Source organism: Oncorhynchus clarkii, unplaced genomic scaffold (genome assembly GCF_045791955.1).
Source record: "Oncorhynchus clarkii lewisi isolate Uvic-CL-2024 unplaced genomic scaffold, UVic_Ocla_1.0 unplaced_contig_13976_pilon_pilon, whole genome shotgun sequence".
NCBI lineage: Eukaryota > Metazoa > Chordata > Actinopteri > Salmoniformes > Salmonidae > Oncorhynchus > Oncorhynchus clarkii.
The window spans coordinates 26,119-47,540 of record NW_027258340.1 but is presented as its reverse complement, the minus strand read 5'-3'; the positions used below and the strand labels follow the sequence as shown (position 1 = coordinate 47,540).

The window sequence follows — 21,422 nt, the reverse complement described above, 5'->3', positions numbered from 1 at the left end:
AAGGAAAATACTTGATGTAGCTAGTTGAACAATTTCTTAGTTCTGAGTGGACACTGTGTGTACCCAACAACATTCAGTCCAGCTGGAAAAGAAAGGGACATGTTGGTACTCACAACGGGGCTTTAGTGTATGTGTGGCAGCAGGAGAACTTCAGGATAATATTTAGCTTGTGCTGTTTTATGTTCTTCGTTAGCACTTGTTCAACAGCAGAGTTGTGTGGAGCAGCTGTGAGGCGATGCCGAATAATGATGACTGAAGTGGCCTAATTATGAAAATTGTAGGCTAGACAAAAATAATAAAGCTTTCCTAACCCAGTTGACCTGAATCTCGGCCTAAATAGGCCCCTTGTTGGCATTTGTTTTGTATGTAGGCCTAGCTGTGCGTTTCTTTTGTGTTTTTAGGTTGGCTAGTTCAGTTTTCTGGTTGAAATGAGTAGGAGTTTGACCAATTTCGAGTTGTAGGCCTAGACAATTATAATACATCTTTGTCAGCTACACAATTAGGCCTGGCAGCTGTCACTTTCCCTGTCTCACAGACGCAGTGTTCATAAAGATACTTCCTGTGTGGTAACAAACACATCGTCTTTCCAGACTGATTTGGTGTGTTGGCTCTCTTCTCTCCATCTGTGCTGACAGCTGGGCACAATTGCAGAAGTTGTTGTTTGCAAATATGGCTGAGTGATTTGCATGAGTTCCCGGCAGCGTTGTGAAAGCAGGGCTGGTCTGGCTTTACCACAAGGTGCCTGTTCCTCTAGCTAGTGCCACTCACTCAGAGACCGGCTTTAACTGGGGTGCGTCTCAATAGTCTGACGATTGGCTTCCTCTCCTTGTCTTCTTTCCTCCATATTCACTGACATTAACTTGGGAATATTGAGACATGGCTAGGTGACTGTTATTAGGGAGAGAGGACCTTGACATATGTAAGTCTATGCTGACTGAATGGAAATTGATGCTAATACCACTTAGCTATGAAGGATTCTACTTAGCTGCTGAGTGCAGTCCAACTGCTATATACTCCTGTTTGGAGGCACTGCAAGCTGTGGGACTCGGTTTAAAAACTGTGTTATGAGACTGTATGTAGTACAATTTGATAAGCTCAAGATTGTGGTTCATCACATAACCTTATATTAAGTGTGATATTGTGTGAGCATTGCAATCCTGACATTATAGTAGTCTGGTCTTTCTACTTCTCATTGGGATGGTCTCTGACATCACTGGTCTGTCACACTCCACACACGTCGTATTTGGTCGCTAGAGTTCGACCGATTATGATTTTTCAACGCCGATACCGATTAACCGGATGATTTTTTTTTAAATAAAAGATATTTTATTTATTTGTAATAATGACAATTACAACAATACTGAATGAACACTTCTTTTAACTTAATATAATACATCAATAAAATCAATTTAGCCTCAAATAAATAAATAATGAAACATGTTCTATTTGGTTTAAATAATGCAAAAACAAAGTGTTGGAGAAGAAAGTAAAAGTGCAATATGTGCCATGTAAGAAAGCTAATGTTTAAGTTCCTTGCTCAGAACATGAGAACATATAAAAGCTGGTGGTTCCTTTTAACATGAGTCTTCAATATTCCCAGGTAAGACGTTTTTAGGTTGTAGCTATTATAGGAATTATAGGACTATTTCTCTCTCTACGATTTGTATTTCATATACCTTTGACTATTGGATGTTCTTATAGGCACTTTAGTATTGCCAGTGTAACAGTATCGCTTCCATCCCTCTCCTCGCCGCTACCTGGGCTCGAACCAGGAACACATCGACAACAGCCTCCCTCAAAGCAGCGTTACCCATGCAGAGCAAGGGGAACAACTACTCCAAGTCTCAGAGCGAGTGACGTTTGAAACGCTATTAGCGCGCACCCCGCTAACTAGCTAGCCATTTCACATCGGTTACACCAGCCTAATCTCGGGAGTTGATAGGCTTGAAGTCATAAACAGCGCAATGCTTGAAGCACAGGGAAGAGCTGCTGGCAAAAAGCACGAAAGTGCTGTTTGAATGAATGCTTACGAGCCTGCTGGTGCCTACCATCGCTCAGTCAGACTGCTCTATCAAATCAGACTTAATTATAACGTAATAACACACAGAAATACGAGCCTTTAGATCATTAATATGGTCGAATCCAGAAACTATAATTTCGAAAACAAAAGGTTTATTCTTTCAGTGAAATATGGAATCGTTCTGTATTTTATCTAACGGATGGCATCCCTAAGTCTAAATATTGCTGTTACATTGCACAACCTTCAATGTTATGTCATAATTACGTAAAATTCTGGCAAATTAGTTCACAACGAGCCAGGCGACCCAAACTGTTGCATATACCCTGACTCTGCGTGCAATGAACGCAAGAGAAATGACACAATTTCTCCTGGTTAATATTGCCAGCTTACCTTTAGCTAAATATGCAGGTTTAAAAATATATACTTCTGTGTATTGATTTTAAGAAAGGCATTGGTGTTTATGGTTAGGTACACGTTGGAGCAACGACAGTCCTTTTTCATGAATGCGCACCGCAGCGATTATATACAACGCAGGACACGCTAGATAAACTAGTAATATCATCAACCATGTGTAGTTATAACTAGTGATTATGATTGTTTTTTACAAGATAGGTTTAATGCTAGCTAGCAACTTACCTTGGCTTCTTACTGCATTCGTGTAACAGGCAGGCTCTTCGTGAGGCAGGTGGTTAGAGCCTTGGATTAGTTAACTGTAAGGTTGCAAGATTGAATCCCTGAGCTGACAAGGTAAAAATCTGCCGTTCTGCTCTTGAACAAGGCAGTTAACCCTCCGTTCCTAAACTGTCATTGAAAATAAGAATGTGTTCTTAACCGACTTGCCTCGTTAAATAATGTTGTAAAGATAAAAAAAATGGCAGAATCGGAGTCCAAAAATACCGATTTCCGATTGTTATGAAAAGTTGAAATCGGGCCTAAATAATCGGCCATTCCGATTAATCATTCGACCTCTTGTTTCGAGAGACGTTCGCTTTGGCTGTGTCCCAAATGGCTCCCTATATACTGCACTACTTGGTCCTAGTCAAAAGTGGTGCCCTTAATGGTATAAGGGGGCTATTTGGGATGCAGGTGTCATCTATCTCCTCTGATCCTTCCTCTGTTGTTGACAGATCACGGAGTGGCTCCTGTTAAAAACCTCCCGTATGATATCCATCCTTTACTGAATAATTAGGAGCCGATGACCAACTGCTCTGAAGTATCTCTTTTCATTCCCTCTTCTTCCTCGACCTGACACTGTTTGTCTGGTGCTGATCCATTTCCCTTTTAGATCATCATGAATATGCTTTTTGGGACTGGTAGCACTTGATCCGTAGATCAAGTTTGTTTGTCTGTGGCCGTGCCATACTGCAGTGGTGTTTTGTGTGTGTGTATGTATGTTATTTATTTATATATATATATATGCATGTATGCATGCATGCATATATATATATATATATATATATGCATGCATACAGTGCATTGCGAAAGTATTCGGCCCCCTTGAGTTAATACTTTGTAGCGCCACCTTTTGCTGCGATTACAGCTGTAAGTCGCTTGGGGTATGTCTCTATCAGTTTTGCTGATAGATGTGGGGATGGTGTGTTCAGGGTGATGAGCTGTGTTGCTTTTACGCCAAACATAACGTCTTGCATTGTTGCCAAAAAGTTCAATTTTGGTTTCATCTGACCAGAGCACCTTCTTCCACATGTTTGGTGTGTCTCCCAGGTGGCTTGTGGCAAACTTTAAATGACACTTTTTATGGATATCTTTAAGAAATGGCTTTCTTCTTGCCACTCTTCCATAAAGGCCAGATTTGTGCAATATACGACTGATTGTTGTCCTATGGACAGAGTCTCCCACCTCAGCTGTAGATCTCTGCAGTTCATCCAGAGTGATCATGGGCCTCTTGGCTGCATGTCTGATCAGTCTTCTCCTTGTATGAGCTGAAAGTTTAGAGGGACGGCCAGGTCTTGGTAGATTTGCAGTGGTCTGATACTCCTTCCATTTCAATATTATCGCTTGCACAGTGCTCCTTGGGATGTTTAAAGCTTGGGAAATCTTTTTGTATCCAAATCCGGCTTTAAACTTTAAACTTAAACTTTAAACAGTATCTCGGACCTGCCTGGTGTGTTCCTTGTTCTTCATGATGCTCTCTGCGCTTTTAACGGACCTCTGAGACTATCACAGTGCAGGTGCATTTATACGGAGACTTGATTACACACAGGTGGATTGTATTTATCATCATTAGTCATTTATGTCAACATTGGATCATTCAGAGATCCTCACTGAACTTCTGGAGAGAGTTTGCTGCACTGAAAGTAAAGGGGCTGAATAATTTTGCACACCCAATTTTTCAGTTTTTGATTTGTTAAAAAAGTTTGAAATATCCAATAAATGTCGTTCCACTTCATGATTGTGTCCCACTTGTTGTTGATTCTTCACAAAAAAATACAGTTTTATATCTTTATGTTTGAAGCCTGAAATGTGGCAAAAGGTCGCAAAGTTCAAGGGGGCCGAATACTTTCGCAATGCACTGTGTATATATAAGAACTGGAAATTGCCATGGACCTCACGATACGATATCACGATACTTGGTACAGCCAACTAGCACAAATTGTCAGCTGATACGATATATCGTCAAAAATAATATCCTGACATGTAACTAAATAGATTTTATTTTTACATCACTAGTGTTTTTAGTGCTGTTGTGAGCTGGTAATTAAAGGCGTCAGGGAGAGATCTTTACCCACTGGAGAACTGGTGGCTCTTTGAAGACTGGCCCTGTTGCTGTCACCGGCTAAGGCAGGGAGATGGAAGGAAAGAGTGGGAGAGAGGAGTGGTTGGTGATTATTTGAAAACTGGCCCTCTTGCACTGGGTGAGAGGAAACCAGAGGGAAGGGGAGATGGGGAGAGAAAGTTAGTTCTAGTCTCCATAGAGTAACCCTGGCTGTCATTGGCACAGAATGAGAGATTGAGTGGGTGAGGCAGGCGTCTATCTGCAGAGAGGGTGAGGCAGGGCAAAGTGAGTTCAGTGACTAGAGCGTCGGTGTGTCTTTTTAAAGTTGTTACCCTGTTCCTGGCACAGAGTGAATGAGTGGGCGAGACGACCGCTCTGTACCGGCACCACGACAGAGTCCTATGGGTAAAGGAGGCAAGACACTAGGACAATTGGGGCACCATTCTCCCAAAGAGAAGACAGATTTGGAGAGAATGACTGAAGTAAAGAGGAGACCTGAAGAGACTGAGCGTGGGATGAATGGAGAATGACTGTGTGACAGAGGGAGAGTCTCAGGTGAAAGGGGGAGCGTGGGACTGTGAAAGAGTTGGCTCGTGTGAAGCCCTGCCAACCCATAATCCTCACCTTGTGACTGCTGTGTTGTACACTGATGCTGAGGTCCAACTTTTTTTTTTACTTCCCTTTTGCGCTTTACACTCCACCCCATTTGTCCCCTCACCCTCCACCCCTCCTGCCCTCTCATCTAAACCTCCACCCCCTCACTTTCCCCCCTGCCCTCTCTTGGCCCTCCACCACTCTCTCTCACGCTCTGCTCTGTCGCTGTCTCTCTCTGTTTCACCTCTCCCTTGGACTCTGTCACGTTGTGTGTGTGTGTGAGTAGACAGTGGTAGTTACCAGCCATTTTGTGGTGGCTATGTTCAGGCCCTTCAGGTGTTGGCTCAGAATCAGCTGGTTAGAGGCAAGACATTACATGATTTGTGAGATGCTCTCTTTTGAAGCCAAGAGATCATGGGTGTCTTGTGTCTGTCTTTCATTACCTGTGTGTGTATATATCTTTATGTACAATTTTGTTTTTGTATGTTTTTATTTTCCCATGTGAGTGTGGCTGATAATAAATGTGGGGGTTTATAACACCTTTAGTACAAGGGTGATAATGGCTAGTTTTAGGTCAAGTATTTCATGGGTCATATTTCTTCTGTGATGAGTTTACTAGTTTCCCCAACAGGTGCTTTTAGATGTATTTTTGCCCTGTCTTGCTAAATGGTGACTGTTTCCTTGTCTGTTTGAGTTTACCTAATCACATTTTTCTCCCTTTCCCCCTCCCCCCTCTTTTCTTGGCAGTGTTTCTGTGTTGATTTGGGCCATACATATATGGCGTATGTGAGTGTCAGTGGAGACTTTTGCCAGGCACAGCACCTCGCCTTCGTGGACAAGTGAATCGTCCGCCCCCCTCGGGACTACGCTACCCAGAAGCCCCCCTGAAGCCAGCACACTGGGAATCCCGGTCTCCTCCAACGATCCCCTGGGATACCGCGTAGTCCTTGGCCAGATCGCCCAGCTCTGTCCCCTGAGCCGCCAATAAGAAAACTGCTCAGTTCTCTTCTACTTCCTGCTTTCTCTCCCAGAAGCCAATCACATACCGCTCTCCTGAATGGGGTAAAATCTGAATGTCCGATTGGATGACTCGTGGATAGTCTCCCCAATTTTTTTATAATTTTTATTTTTACCCCGCCCCTGTGGAGTCTTGTGGATTACATCATCCATATTTTTTGTTACCCCTCTTTTTTTTAAGACATCCACAGGTGTTACCATCCACATCCCCCTCCTCCCTTCGTCGTGTTTTTATTTATTTTTTGAACCTACTGAATCCTACTAGAAGTCCTTGCTGACATCTGAGCCAAAAGTAGTCATCCTTGTAAGAGATTAAGTATTTTATTGTAATTGTTTTCAAAGCCGTCTCGCCAACATGAACCGCCCTGCAGCAGTGGAGATTGCCTACGAGGGCATGAGGTTCCTCATCACACACAACCCCACCAACGCCACGCTCAACAAGTTTACCGAGGTGAGGCCGCCACCTTGTGTGTGTGGGCGTGTTTGTTGCTTTTACGTTGTCATGTAGTGTCTGCATGTATAACCTTGTCAATTCCACACTCAAGTTCACTGTGGACTGTCATACACTTCTGACTGTATGTACGTGCATCAATAACCTCACCAAAGTAGCCTATAACAATCTCCCCTCAGCTCAACCTACAATTAAACATAAATATTTTTAGTGCAAGATATCTGTGCTGATAGTCTCTCTCTGCCTCTGTCTGTCTGTGTCTCTCCCCTCTTGTCTCTGTGTCTGTCTCTGTGTCTGTCTGTGTCGGTCTCTCTCTCTCTGCCTGTCTCTCTGCCTGTCTCTCTGCCTGTCTCTCTGCCTGTCTCTCTGCCTGTCTCTCTGCCTGTCTCTGCCTGTCTCTACCTGTCTCTCTGCCTGTCTCTCTTTCTGACTCTGCCTGTCTCTCTCTCTGACTCTGCCTGTCTCTCTCTCTGACTCTGCCTGTCTCTCTCTCTGACTCTGCCTGTCGCTCTCTCTGACTCTGCCTGTCGCTCTCTCTGACTCTGCCTGTCGCTCTCTCTGACTCTGCCTGTCTCTCTCTCTGACTCTGCCTGTCTCTCTCTCTGACTCTGCCTGTCTCTCTCTCTGACTCTGCCTGTCTCTGACTCTGTCTGTGTGTCTCTCTGTGTCTATTTATGTCTGTGTCTCTCTGTGTCTATTTATGTCTGTCTGTCTGTCTCAGGAGCTGAAGAAGTTTGAGGTGAGCACGCTGGTGAGAGTGTGTGACGCCACCTACGACAAGGCCCCAGTTGAGAAGGGGGGGATCGAGGTCGTGGTAAGGATTATACACACACACACATTAACCTCGTCCCCAGACTTGACTTGCTAGCGCATAGAGCCTGGTAAGTGTGGGACTGTTTGGAACTTTAGGGGTGTGGATTTACATGCCAATCGATTCAAATTCTAAGCGAATCACACGACTGAGGCGTGGATCTAAATCGAGGTGACAGTTGATTTAGATGGGACTTAATACAATTCTTCCCCCATCTATATAAGGTCCCAAAGTTGACAGTGCGAAAACCAAGCTGTCAGGTTGACGGAATTGTCCGTATGAGCTCCGAGACAGGATTTTGTCGAGGCATAGCTCTCGGGAAGAGTACAAAATCTGCAGCATTGAAGGTCCCCAAGAACACAGTGGCCTCCATCATTCTTACATTGAAGAAGTTTGGAACCACCAAGACTCTTCCTAGAGCTGGCCGCCCTGTCAAACTGAGCAATCGGTGTAGAAGGGCCTTGGTCACATACTTGTTGACTTAAATCATTGTGCAACATCATTGGTAAGCTCTGGGCATCGTCTTTCTGCTTGAAAAAGTGGATTTCTACTGGTGTGGGCGTTTTAAACGTATCGTTTTTGGGAAGCCCAATGGATTTTCTATTCAAGTTCCATTCTAAGGTGATGTGAAGCCAGATAGTCGACAGCAAGAGCCGGCTGGTGGAGGAGATTACAACCACACACACCTAGAGAGCAGAAAGAATTTCTACTGAACCGAATGCCTCCTAGGAATTTTAGGGGAGTTGAATTTGCTGTTTTTTTTCTTCCATGGAATGTCAAGTTAAACAGGTGGTTTTCCCTCTCTGGAGACCTTCCCTGTTATCTGTCTGTTTTCATTTGTCCTCAACTGTCTGCCTGCCACTGTGTGCTGAGCTAAGAGGTGGAGAAGAGAAGGAATCTCTGGCTCAGATCCACATGAATGAGGCTCCACCCAGGCCTTCTTGCTCTGTCTGTTTCTGTCTTCTGTGCCCTCTACTGTCTCTTCTCAAAGCTTAGGCTAGTATTCAGCGGTCTCACAGGTGATTTATGGAAGGCCAGAGAAACCTTGTTTGGGCGAGGAAATATCCTATCCCGTCGTTGATATAGTTTTAATACAGTGATCACCACCCCTCATCCTGGAGCATTCCTCTCCCTGTCTTCTATTGGAGTGTGGCAGTAACTATGATCACAATCCAGTTTTTATATTGTTTGAGCACCAAGACAGGAATAGCCTTGTGTAGGGTTGCGCACGGCTGTGATCTGTGCTGAGCCGTGGCAGAGACACTGGGTCAGCACGAGTATAGAGACTCAGACGGATATACAGGGGTCAGGCTGTCTGCCAGGACACACCACACATACTACTCAGCATATCAAGCTTTCCAACTTAGACACACATGATATCGCGTAATGGACAAAGCTGCTCTAATTCTTCAATCAGGCTTTGAATTATCCTGTACTGACCTTCAGCATTGACCACTGGTTAAAATAACCCCTAGCCCCTGGTTTGATCCATGTTTCAATTTTTGTTCCTCTGCCTCTGTAGGACTGGCCCTTTGATGATGGTGCCCCGCCCCCCACCCAGATAGTGGATGACTGGCTGAACCTGCTGAAGACCAAGTTCCGAGACGAGCCTGGCTGCTGCATCGCTGTGCATTGTGTGGCGGGGCTGGGCCGGTGAGTGTGTGTGTGTGTGTGTGTGTAAGTGGGCCAGGTGAATGTAAGTGGCGAGATGGATGTGTGTAAGTGGGCTTAATTGTGGCTAGTGAGACCCATCTAATGACTAGCGATGACGTCCGTTGGAGTATTCAAAGAGATTTGGTATTATGTGCTTTTTGGCCACTAAAATGTTATCTGGAAGACGTACAAATGGAACACTAGTCAAAGCAAATTAAGATCATGTGCAATTGCGGCGCACAAAAAAAAAAAAAAAAAGCTGCACCAATGTGTCAGAGGAAACACCGTTCAACTGACTACCGAAATCAGCATGCAGGCGTCCGGCCCGCCACAAGGAGTCGCTAGAGCGCGTTGAGCCACGTAAAGCTCCCCCGGCCAAACCCTCCCCTAACCCGGACGACACTGTAACAATTGTGCGCCGCCCTATGGGACTCCCGATCACTTCCATTTGTGATTGAGCCTGGGATTGAACCCGGGTCTGTAGTGACGCCTGGTCTGTAGACCGCTGCGCCACTCGGGAGGCCCAACAGAGTGAATTTTCATCAGAATCATTAAGCCTAGACCTACTCAGCAAACAGATGTTGTGGTCAGAATTCATCACTATGTTGTGTTCAATGTGGAATTGTTAATCCATTTTGAAAATCCAAATAAAAGGCAGAATAAATCAAACGTCTGCAATATTGAAAATGAGACAGATTTAGTTTTCTAACCCTGAAAAAACTATTTCAACCCGTTTCAAGTGATCACTGTGAGAATAACTGTTTGAGATGCACATTACTTTGCAGTGGCAACTTTTTACATTTGGAAAAATATTCTGTTCCATTTTATTCTGTTAGTACATTTTTTTGTTTTCTTTTACTATAAAATGGGTGTCTTGGCTGATGGGCTCTGGAAATAAAAGTGTCTTGTCTGCTGAATTAACAAAGCAAGGCTATGCCATTGCACAGCCATGGGCTTCCACAAGCAAGCGTCACTGCTGAGGTTACTCTGCGTTAGGTTGCATCTTATTTTTACAATCACTATAGAATAAACTAGACAAGCTCCATTTGGGACTATCCTATCAACGGGACCTGAAACTAATATCTTATGTTTTCTCAAAGTCGTGGCTGAACACGGACACATCTAGCTTAGTTTTTTTTAATGCATTGTCAAGACTGAATGGTTAACAGCTGGTGCGTGATATCTAATGCTAAGGAAGTTTAAAGGTTTTGCTTGCCTGATCTGGAATACCTCATGATAAACTGCAGACCATACTATTTCCCAGTTTTCATCCTATATTTTTCGTAGCTTCATATTTACCGACACTAACCAATGCTGGCACGGAGACCGCACTCAACGAGCTGTATTGGGCCGGAAGCAAACAAGAAAATGCACGTCCAGTGGCGGCACTCTTATTGGCCGGTGATTTTGTCTCATTTTTACCAGCTTGTCACCTGTTCATCTAGAGGCGACAACTCTAGACCACCACACAAACGCATACAAAGCTCTCCCTCGACCTCCATTTGCTAAATCCCACCATAACTCTATCCTCGTGAGTCCTGCTTACAAGCAAAAACTGAAACAAGAAGTTCCAGTGATGTGCTCAATACGGAAGGTCCTATGAAGCAGATGTTGAGCTTCAGCAGCCCCCCCCTAGTTTTTTCCCTAGCACTACACAGTTGATTAAAATAACCAGCTCATCATTAAGCTTTTGTTATTTGAATCAGCTTTGTAGTGATAGGACAAAAAACAAAACAGAGTTTGGGGAAACCCTTAGATACAGGACTGTTTCACTAGAACAGACTGGAATATGTTCAGGGATTTGTCCGATAACATAGGAGTTTAACACGTCACCGGATATGTTAATATGTGTATTGACGACGATGTCGTCGTTCCCACAGTGGGGACTGTAATAATCACAGTAATAATCATGATCACAGTAGTTGTCGAGGGTGCAACAAGTCAGCACCTCAGGAGTAAAGGTCAGTTGGCTTTTCATAGCCGATCATTAAGAGCATCTCTACCGCTCCTGCTGTCTCTAGAGAGTTGAAAACAACAGGTCTGGGACAGGTAGCACGTCCAGTGAACAGGTCAGGGTTCCATAGCTGCAGGCAGAACAGTTGAAACTGGAGCAGCACGGCCAGGTGGACTGGGGACAGCAAGGATTCATCATGCGAGGTAGTCCTGAGGCTTGGTCCTAGGGCTCAGATCCTCCGAGAGAAAGAAAGAGAATTAGAGAGAGCATACTTAAATTCACACAGGACACAGGATAAGACAGGAGAAATACTCCAGATATAACAAACTGACCCTAGCCCCCCGACACACAAACAACTGCAGCATAAATACTGGAGGCTGAGACAGGAGGGGTCAGGAGACACTGTGGCCTCATCCACAAATCCGGACGCTTATAAGAAATCCTGCTACGAACTCCGAGTTGTTGTCAATACAGGACTAAGGTGAAATCTTACTGCGCCAGCTCTGACCCTCGTCGGATGTGGCAGGGCTCGCAAACTATCACCGATTTACAAAGGAAACCCCAGCAACGCAAGCCTTTCAGACAAGCTATATTCCTTCTATGCTCTCTTCGAGGCAAACAACCCTGGACAATGTATGAATGCACCAGCTCTTCTGGATGACTGTGTAGTCTCGCTCTCCGTAGCCGACGGAGACAGGTTAAACAGGTTAACATTCACAAGGCCGCGTGCCAGACGGATTACCAGGACGCGTACCAGCTGACAAGTGTTTTCACTGACATTTTCAAACCCTCCCTGACCAAGTCTGCAATACCTACATGTTTCAAGCAGACCACCACATACAACGCCAAGGTAATCTGTCTAAATGACTATCGCCCAGTAGCACTCACATCTGTAGCCATGAAATGCTTTGAAAGGCTCACACCATCATACCAGACACCCCCAACCCAACAGATCCACAGATGACTTCATCTCTATGGCACTCCACACTGCCCTGTGAGAATGCTTTGTTCAACACCAGTGTCTGCTCCAAGCTCAGGACCCTGGGACTGCACACTCTGAAACTGGATCCTGGACTTCCTGATGGGCTGCCCTCAGGTGTAGGCAACAACACATTTGCCAAGGGTAGGAAACACATCCACCAAGCTGACCCTCAACACACCCTCAGGGGTGCGTACTTAGTCCTCTCCTGTACTCCCTGTTCACCCACGACTGCGTGATCGCTCACGACTCCAACACTAAGATTGCTGATGACATGCCGATTGTGGGCCTGATCACCGATGACTATGAGACAGTTTTTATAGGGAGGGAGTCGGTGACCTGGCAGTGGTACCAGGAAGGCAATCTCTCCCTCAACATCAGAAAGACAAAGGAGCTGATTGTGGACTACAAGAAACGGCGGACCGTGCCCGCCCCATCCACATCGACAAGGCTGTAGAGGAGCAGGTCGTGAGCTTTAAGTACCTTGGTGTCCACATCACCATGGAAACACACAGCAACACAGTCCTGAGGAAGGCACAACGCCTCTTCCCCTTCAGGAGGCTAAAAGGATTTGGCACTGGCCCTCAAATCCTAAAAACGTTATAAAGCTGCACCATTGAGAGCATCCTTACTGTCTCTGTCTGCTGGGTATGGCAACTGCTTGGCATCTGACCACAAAGCGATACAGTGGGTAGTGCTTACAGCCCAGTACATCACCGAGCTCCCTGCCATCCAGGACCAGGCGGTGTCAGAGGAAAGCGCTAAAGGTTGTCTGACTCCAGCCACCCAAGTCATAGACTGTTGTCTTTGCTACCTCATGCCAAGTGGTACCAATGCACCATGTCTGCAACCAACAGGACCATGAACAGCGTCAACTCCCAAACCATAATATTGCTAATTAGTTAATCCAGGACGATATTGGTTAACTATTTAACTATCTGCAATGACCCTTTTTGTACTAACTCCGATTGCGTAGTCACTTTATCCCTACCTACAGTTGAAGTCGGAAGTTTACATACACTTAGGTTGGAGTCATTAAAACTCATTTTTCAACCACCCCACAAATTTCTTGTTAACAAACTATAGTTTTTGCAAGTCGGTTAGGACATCTACTTTATGCATGATACAAGTCATTTTTCCAACAATTGTTTACAGATTATTTCACTTATTCACTGTGTAACAATTCCAGTGGTTCAGAAGTTTACATACACTAATTTGACTGTGCCTTTTAAACAGCTTGGAAAATTCCAGAAAATGATATCATGGCTTTAGAAGCTTGTGAAAGGCTAATTGACATCATTTGAGTCATTTGAAGGTGTACCTGTGGATGTATTTCAAGTCCTACCTTCAAACTCCGTGCCTCTTTGCTTGACATCATGGGAAAATCAAAAGAAATCAGCAAGACCTCAAAAAATTGTAGACCTTCACAAGTCAGGTTCATCCTTGGGAGCAATTTCCAAACGCCTGAAGGTACCACGTTCATCTGTACAAACAATAGCACGCAAGTATAAACACTATGGGACCACGCAGCTGTCATACCGCTCAGGAAGGAGACGCGTTCTGTCTCCTAGAAATGAATGTACTTTGGTGCAAAAAGTGCAAATCAATCCCAGAACAACAGCAAAAGACTTTGTGAAGATGCTGGAGGAAACAGGTACAAAGTATCTATATCCTCAGTAAAATTAGTCCTATATTGACATAACCTGCAAGGCCGCTCGGCAAGGAAGAAGTCACTGCTCCAAACCGCACATGGGGACAAAGATCATACTTTTTGGAGAAATGTCCTCTGGCCTGATGAAACAAAAATAGAACTGTTTGGTCATGATGACCAATTGTTATGTTTGGAGGAAAAAGGGGGAGGCTTGCAAGCCGAAGAACAGCATCCCAACCGTTAAGCACGGGGGTGATGGCATCATGTTGTGGGGGTGCTTTGCTGCAGGAAGGTCTGGTGCACTTCACAAAATAGATGGCTTCACGCGGAAGGAAAATATGTGGATATATTGAAGCAACATCTCAAGACATCAGTCAGGAAGTTAAAGCTTGTTCGCAAATGGACAATGGCCTCAAGCATACTTCCAAAGTTGTGGCAAAATGGCTTAAGGACAACAAAGTCAAGGTTTTGGAGTGGCCATCATAAAGCCCTGACCTCAATCCTATAGAACATTTGTGGGCAGAACTGAAAAAGCGTGCGCAAGCAAAAGGAGGCCTACAAACCTGACTCAGTTACACCAGCTCTGTCAGGAGGAATGGGCCAATATTCACCCAACGTATTGTGGGAAGCTTGTCGAAGGCTACCCAAAACGTTTGATCCGAGTTAAACAATTTAAAGGCAATGCTACCAAATACTGATATAGTGTATGTAAACTTCTTACCCACTGGGAATGTGATGAAAGAAATAAAAGCTGAAATCATTTTCCCTACCATTGTTCTGACATTTCACATTCTTAAAATAAAGTGGTGATCCTAACTGACCTAAGACAGTGAATTTTTACTAGGATTAAATGTCAGGAATTGTGAAACTGAGTTTAAATGTATTTGGCTAAAGTGTATGTAAACTTCCGACTTCAACTGTATTTTGTATCCGTCTCTCAAAACCCACACAAGAATGCCTTGTCAGCTGAGTTTTGACACTCCGGGCCGTCTGTCTGGGAATTGAAAGTTTTCATTTTTTATTCCTTGTGAGTGAAGGTTCGCTTACAGTAACACACTTATTGCAATTTCACTGTGTGTGTGTGTGTGTGTGTGTGTGCGGGCCTGGGGTGTGATCTTGATGCCCCAGCGGGGTTGCAGTGAACCCAGTAACCCCCGTGTGTTTCCCAGGCCAATTTCCCAGCTTTAGAGTATACCCTCACCCCACCCTCCCTACTGCCCACATAACCATGACACTGCATGCATACTGGTGTTTATCTCTCTCTCCTCTGTCTCCTGTAGAGCTCCAGTCCTGGTGGCCTTAGCTCTGATTGAGACCGGGATGAAGTATGAGGATGCGGTGCAGTTCATACGACAGTAAGCACTATTTTAGCTTTCACACGACAGTAAACACTACTTTAACTTTCACACTGGCGGGGGGGAACCGATGTTTCTGTGCTGTGGAACCTGTATTGTCATGTATTCTCTTTATTCGTTTGTTGAGGAACATTGATTCATGTGGATGTTGTTACTGTGCTGCTATGTTCGACCATACAAGACCACATTATTGTTATTTATCTCACCTCCTCTCTTCCTCAGGAAGAGACGTGGAGCTTTCAACTCCAAACAGCTACTTTACCTGGAGAAGTACAGACCCAAGATGCGTCTGCGGTTCAAGGATGCCAACGGCCACAACTGCTGCGTCCAATAGTGTGTGTGTGTGTGTGCAGCCTCTCCATCAAACAACATTATTCCAACCAATGGGAGATAAAACAACGAGAGAAAGCGATCAGTAATTAATGTGATTTGTTAACACTGAGACATGGCTAATTGATCACAGAATTGATGACCTAATGAGCAAATTATTCCATTTTAATGAATGCAAATCTAAAGGTCTGAACCAATGAAGGAAAAGGTCAAAGCACACAGACGTCTCCAAGTTATCGTTGCCCAATCATGGGCCTAGAATTTCTTTGAGTCCTTAATTTTTATTTTCAGTCTTGAATCATGGGATAGCTTTTCCTTCTTTTTTTTTACACACATGTACATGAAAGTTTAACGATGGTGATAAAAAAACATCCGAAAATGTTAAGGTATCGATTGATCATTTGTTTATTTTTCTGATGATATTAATTATGCCACGGGTTATTTTTTATTTAACCTTTATTTAACTAGGCAAGTCAGTTAAGAACAAATTCTTATTTACAATGACGGCCAATCCTGGATGACGCTTGGCCATTGTGCACCGCCCTGTGGGACTCCAAAACACAACCGGTTGTGATACAGCCTGGAATAAAACCAGGGTGTCTATAGTGACGCCTCTAGCACTGAGATGCAGTGCCTTAGACCACTGCACCAACTTTTTAATAAAAATAAATTGTTTTTACCCTTTTAGCACATTACAATATTATTCTCTTTAGGACTAAAAATAACAGTCCATTTGGCTTATTGAGGTATTTTTGTACAACACAAAATCTCCCAAAAGTTCTCCCAAAAAAATGCAGTAATGTTTCCCGCCCCCTCTCGCTTCTAGTCACTTTTTAATTACGGGGTTGGCTGGGTTTGAAATATTATGTCCGCTGTATTTATTTACTGGCTATAACTCGCAGGCCAATCTGGATTTTGGTTGGTGCAAGGACTATTTTCAGGTTCTTATTGTCTTTTTTTTTTTTTTTTGCCATCTTAACTTTATTTTTATTTTTTATTTGTTTTACCTCACAGGAGTGCAATATTCAGTCCACCTCGGAAAAGCCCCCAAACCCCCAATGACCGTCCTGCTCACACACACACACACACACACACACCCATAGAGACAGTTTCACAGGAAGACACTTGTCTAGTCTTACTGTAGGTACTTTTTTCCATTCATCAATGCTGCTTACTGGGTTTACAATAAGACTTCCTTACAATGACTGCACACGCACACAGTTTCAAGCACACACACAGATGCACAAACACACAATCAATGATACAACTGTTAATCCCTACTCTGAAGGAAAGTAGGTGGAAAAGAAAGCAAATGGTCAGTTATTTTATCATTGTACCCATTTTGAAGACATTCCTATTGGTTTTAAGATAAATAAAGACATTTAAATAAGATTTAAACTTGTATGATATTTCATGGTTTCTCACCTTTTCCATTGTTATTTTAGATTATTTGAAATGACAGCCTATTTTTTGGGGTGCTGCATGTCTTGTGCCTCGCCCACAAACAATTATGTGACGAGGAATTGCTGAGTCTCAAGATACACTGAACAAAAATATAAACGCAACAATAAGATATATTTTAAAATAGAAATAAAAAGGTATGGGCGTGGATCAGAAAACCAGTCGGTGCCTGGTGTGACCACCCATTTGCTTCATGCAGCGTGACACATCTCCTTGCATATAGTTCATCAGGCTGTTGATTATAGCCTATGCAATGTCCCACTTCTCTTCAATGGCTTTGCAAAGTTGCTGAATATTGTCCGGAACTGGAACACACTGTTGTACACTACATGTTGATCCAGAGCATCATAAACATGCTCAATGGGTGACATGTCTAGTGAGTATGCAGGCCATGGGGAAAACTGGGACGTTTTCAGTTTCCAGGAATAGTGTACAGATCCTTGCGACATGGGGCCATGCATTATCCTGTGTTGCGGTGATGGCAGAGGATGAATGGCACAACAGTGGCCCCTCAGGATCTTGTCACTATATCTGTGCATTCAAATTGCTATCGATTAAAATGTGTTTGTTGTGTTCGTTGTCTGTAGCTTATGCTTGTCCATACCATAACCCCACCGCCATCATGGGGTACTCTGTTCACAACGTTGACATCATGCGATCTCCCAGGTACAGTTAAAGCCAGGATTCATCTGTGAAGAGAACACTTCTCCAGTGTCCATAGAAGGTGAGCATTTGCCCACAAAAGTTGTTTATGAAGCCAAACTACAGTCAGGTCAAGACCCTTGTGAGGACGATGAGCTCTGACAGTTTGTGCAGAAGTTATTCAGTTGCGCAAACCTACAGTTTTATCAGCTGTCCAGGTGGCTGGTCTCAGACCATCCTGCAGGTGAAAAAGCTGGATATGGAGGTCCTGGGCTGGCGTGGTCTGTGGTTGAGTCCGGTTGGATGTACTACCAAATTCTCTACAAACGACAGAGCTGGTTTATGGTAGAAAAATTAACATTAAATTTATCTGGAAACAGCTCTGGTGGACATTCCTGCAGTCCGCATTCTAAAGGACAAGGTGTATCTGTGTAATGATCATCCTGTTCAAGACGCTTCTTGATATGCCACACCTGTCAAGTGGATGGAGTATCTTGGAAAAGGAGAAACACTTTTTGTCCATGGTATATCCAGTATGTGTACGGTGCATTCAGAAAGTATTCAGACCCCTTCACTTTTTCCACATTTTATGTTACAAACATCAATCTACACACAATGTACCCAATAATGACAGAAACAAATGGTTATTGAGATATTTGTATAACTTAAACTATCACATTTACCTAAGTATTCAGACCCTTTACTCAGTACTTTGTTGAAGCAACTTTGGCAGCGATTATAGCCCAGAGTCTTCTTGGGTATGACTCTACAAGCTTGGCACACCTGTATTTGGGGTGTTTCTCCCATTCTTTGCAGATCCTCTCAAGTTCTGTCAGGTTGGATGGGGAGCGTCAATGCACAGCTATTTTCAGGTCTCTCCGATCGGGTTCAATTCCAGGCTGTGGCATGGACATTGAGACTTGTCCCAAAGCCACACCTGTGTTGTCTTGGTTGTGTGCTTAGGGTCGTTGTCCTGTTGGAAGATGAACCTTCGCCCTAGTATGAGGTCCTGAGCGCTGTGGAGCAGGTTTTCATCAAGGATGTCTCTACTTTGCTTCGTTCATCTTTCCCTTGATCCTTTAGGCAAACTCCAAGCGGTCTGTCATGTCTTTTACTGAGGAGTGGCTTCCGTTTGGCCACTCCAGCATAAAGGCCTGATTGGTGGAGTGCTGCAGAGATGGTTGTCCTTCTGGAAGGTTCTCACATCTCCACATCTCCAGTACTCTGGAGCTCTGTCAGTGACCATTGTGTTGTTGGTCATCACCCTGACCAAGGCCCTTCTCCCCCAATTGCTCAGTTTGGCCAGGCGGCCAGCTCTAAGGAGAGTCTTGGTGGTTCCAAACTTCTTGCAATTAAGATTTTTTGGGGGACCTTTTAATGCTACGGAAATGTTTTGGTACCCGTTACAAGATCTGTCTCTCGACACAATCCTGTCTGGGAGCTCCATGGACAATTTCTTCGACCTCATGGCTTGGTTTTTGCTCTGACATGCGCTGTCAACTGTAGGACCTTTATAGACAGGTCTGCCTTTCCAAATCATGTCCAATCTATTGAATTTACCACAGGTGGACTCCCAAGTTGTCAAAACATCTCAAGAATGATCAATGGAAACAGGATGTACTTGAGCTCAATCTTGAGTCATAGCATAGGGTCTGAATACTTAAGTAATGCATTTCTGTTTTTTATTACATTTGCAAAATGTCTAAACCTGTTTTTGCATTGTCATTATGGAGTATTGTGTGTGTGTGTGTGTGTGTGTGTGTGTGTGTGTGTGGATGAGGAAAACATGTATTTAATCCATTTTAGAATAAGGCATAACATAAAATGTGAAGATGTCTCAGTTTCTGAATGCACTGTATGTTAAAGGTTAGGGTTCAGAATCTATTTATTAAATTTAACATTTTATTTAACTAGGCAAGTCGGTTAAGAAAAAAATCTTATTTACAATGACGGCCTACCGGGGAACTGCCTTGTTCAGGGGCAGAACGACAGAGCTTTCTTTACCTTGTCAGCTCTGGGATTCGAGCCAGAAACCTTTTGGTTACTGGCCCAACTCTCTAACCACTAGGCTACCTGCCACCCCATTAAAGAAGTATATTTGGGAGTGTTTGCATCTCATGTAGAAGTTACCTGAAGTTGGGAAAGGGAATGTAACAAGTGATATTTAGACTTTTCTGCCACTGATATCAATGGGCCATACGCCCTCTGGTGTTTGTACGATGAATTGCCAACAGTGCATTGTTGATGAACAGGCTACGAGTTAGGATCTACCAGCTCAATAACCATGAACAAATGACTATTTAATAATTAATTAATCCTACTGATGGATATTTCTTTGATATGCCTGACGATAGTTACATCTTAAAACATTTTATAGATAGCTTTATTCATGACCTGCATTGTTCTTAATGACCTGCAACAACTGAGGGTAGATTATTCATTAATGTCATGTCCACCACCACCTTTGTCTAGGCTTTATCACGTCCTTTTGAACTATAATGGCTTAATGGTCCACGTGTCACTCTGACCTCGTTTGCCCTCATCTTCTGTTTGTGATAGCTTAATCATTAAATGCACCATTAACCATTTTTCTCCTGATATTTCCCAGGCTCTCCATGTGCACGTGTTATGATTGGCACGTGTGTCCTTGTCCCCGGAAATGCCGGTGAGTCACCACGGGGAGTGCACGGGTCACCTGCTGAAGGTAACGGTAGAGTGAGTCATCACTTCAGCACTCACTGCAAGCAGAGACCGACAGAGATATAATCGGAACGCGGGAGCACCCCCTGCTGCTCAGAGGCTGAACAATTTACACAAGATTCATGAATAATAGTTTAGGACTGTTTTTGTTAATCATTTATGGAAAGGCTTAAAATAAAGGTTAAAATCTGGGCATCTGACACGATTAAATTAAACACAGCGCCCTAATAACAGTATAGTAGTAGTGAGGCACTGGACCTCTACAGGCTTTGAAATGCGTGAAGCATTAATAAAGTCATAAAGTTAGTGGTTTATTTAAACTACAAGGACCAGTTCCATAAAACTATAATGTATCCCAACTAGGGTTGCACATTTTGGGGAGTATTCAGAGGTGGAAACTTTCTGTGTGAATTAACGGGAATATATGCAAATTAATACCATTTAAAAGTAAAAGTTTTTTGCATTGGATATATTTACCATATCATATGGTATGGATATCATATGGAGACATTTTACCTTATAAGTAGACATAATTGCAAATGATTAAATCCTTAAAATATAAATTTAAACGATTTAGTTACGAATTGAACTTTGAGTTGACTCTTCACATGGGATGATTTCACTGAACAACAAAATAAATGGAATATTGAATGATCCCCAATGATCCATCGCATCTTCCAAAAACATTTTCAACATACATTACATCGGTAAAAATATAGTCTAGAAACTAAAGCTTTGGTTGTCTTCCTCTCAGGCTTTCATGTCTTCTCACTGACCTCAATGTCCACCACTTGAACATCAGACTCCGAGGCCTTATCTTCACTGTCACTTTCCAACCTTGTTGAGAATGGCTCGTTTTCAGGCTAAAAAAAGCCTACATTTTCCCGGATGGCCACCAATTTTTCAACCCTTGTATTGGTCAGCCTGTTGCGTGCTTTGTGTGTGTGTGTGTGTGTGTGTGTGTGTTCCAAAACAAGGACCAGTTGCGCTCTGAGGCAGCTGATGTTGGTGGGATTTGAAGGATGATGGAGGCAACAGGGGAAAAGAGCATCAGATCCACCAGGTGGCTG

At 43.6% G+C, this 21,422-nt stretch overlaps 1 protein-coding gene across 1 annotated transcript in view; it reads left to right on the top strand.

Moving 5' to 3' along the window:
- The window catches only part of LOC139396706 (protein tyrosine phosphatase type IVA 2), a 39,775-nt gene extending 22,834 nt beyond the window's left edge, over positions 1-16,941 (top strand). The window contains exons 2-7 of the mRNA XM_071143660.1: positions 6,096-6,410; positions 6,708-6,816; positions 7,538-7,630; positions 9,150-9,280; positions 15,145-15,219; positions 15,442-16,941. Of these exons, the coding sequence (XP_070999761.1) occupies positions 6,406-6,410; positions 6,708-6,816; positions 7,538-7,630; positions 9,150-9,280; positions 15,145-15,219; positions 15,442-15,553 (525 nt within the window). The 5' untranslated portion in view covers positions 6,096-6,405 and the 3' untranslated portion in view covers positions 15,554-16,941. The remainder of the gene's footprint in view (positions 1-6,095; positions 6,411-6,707; positions 6,817-7,537; positions 7,631-9,149; positions 9,281-15,144; positions 15,220-15,441) is intronic.
- The last annotated feature ends 4,481 nt before the right edge of the window (positions 16,942-21,422 follow it).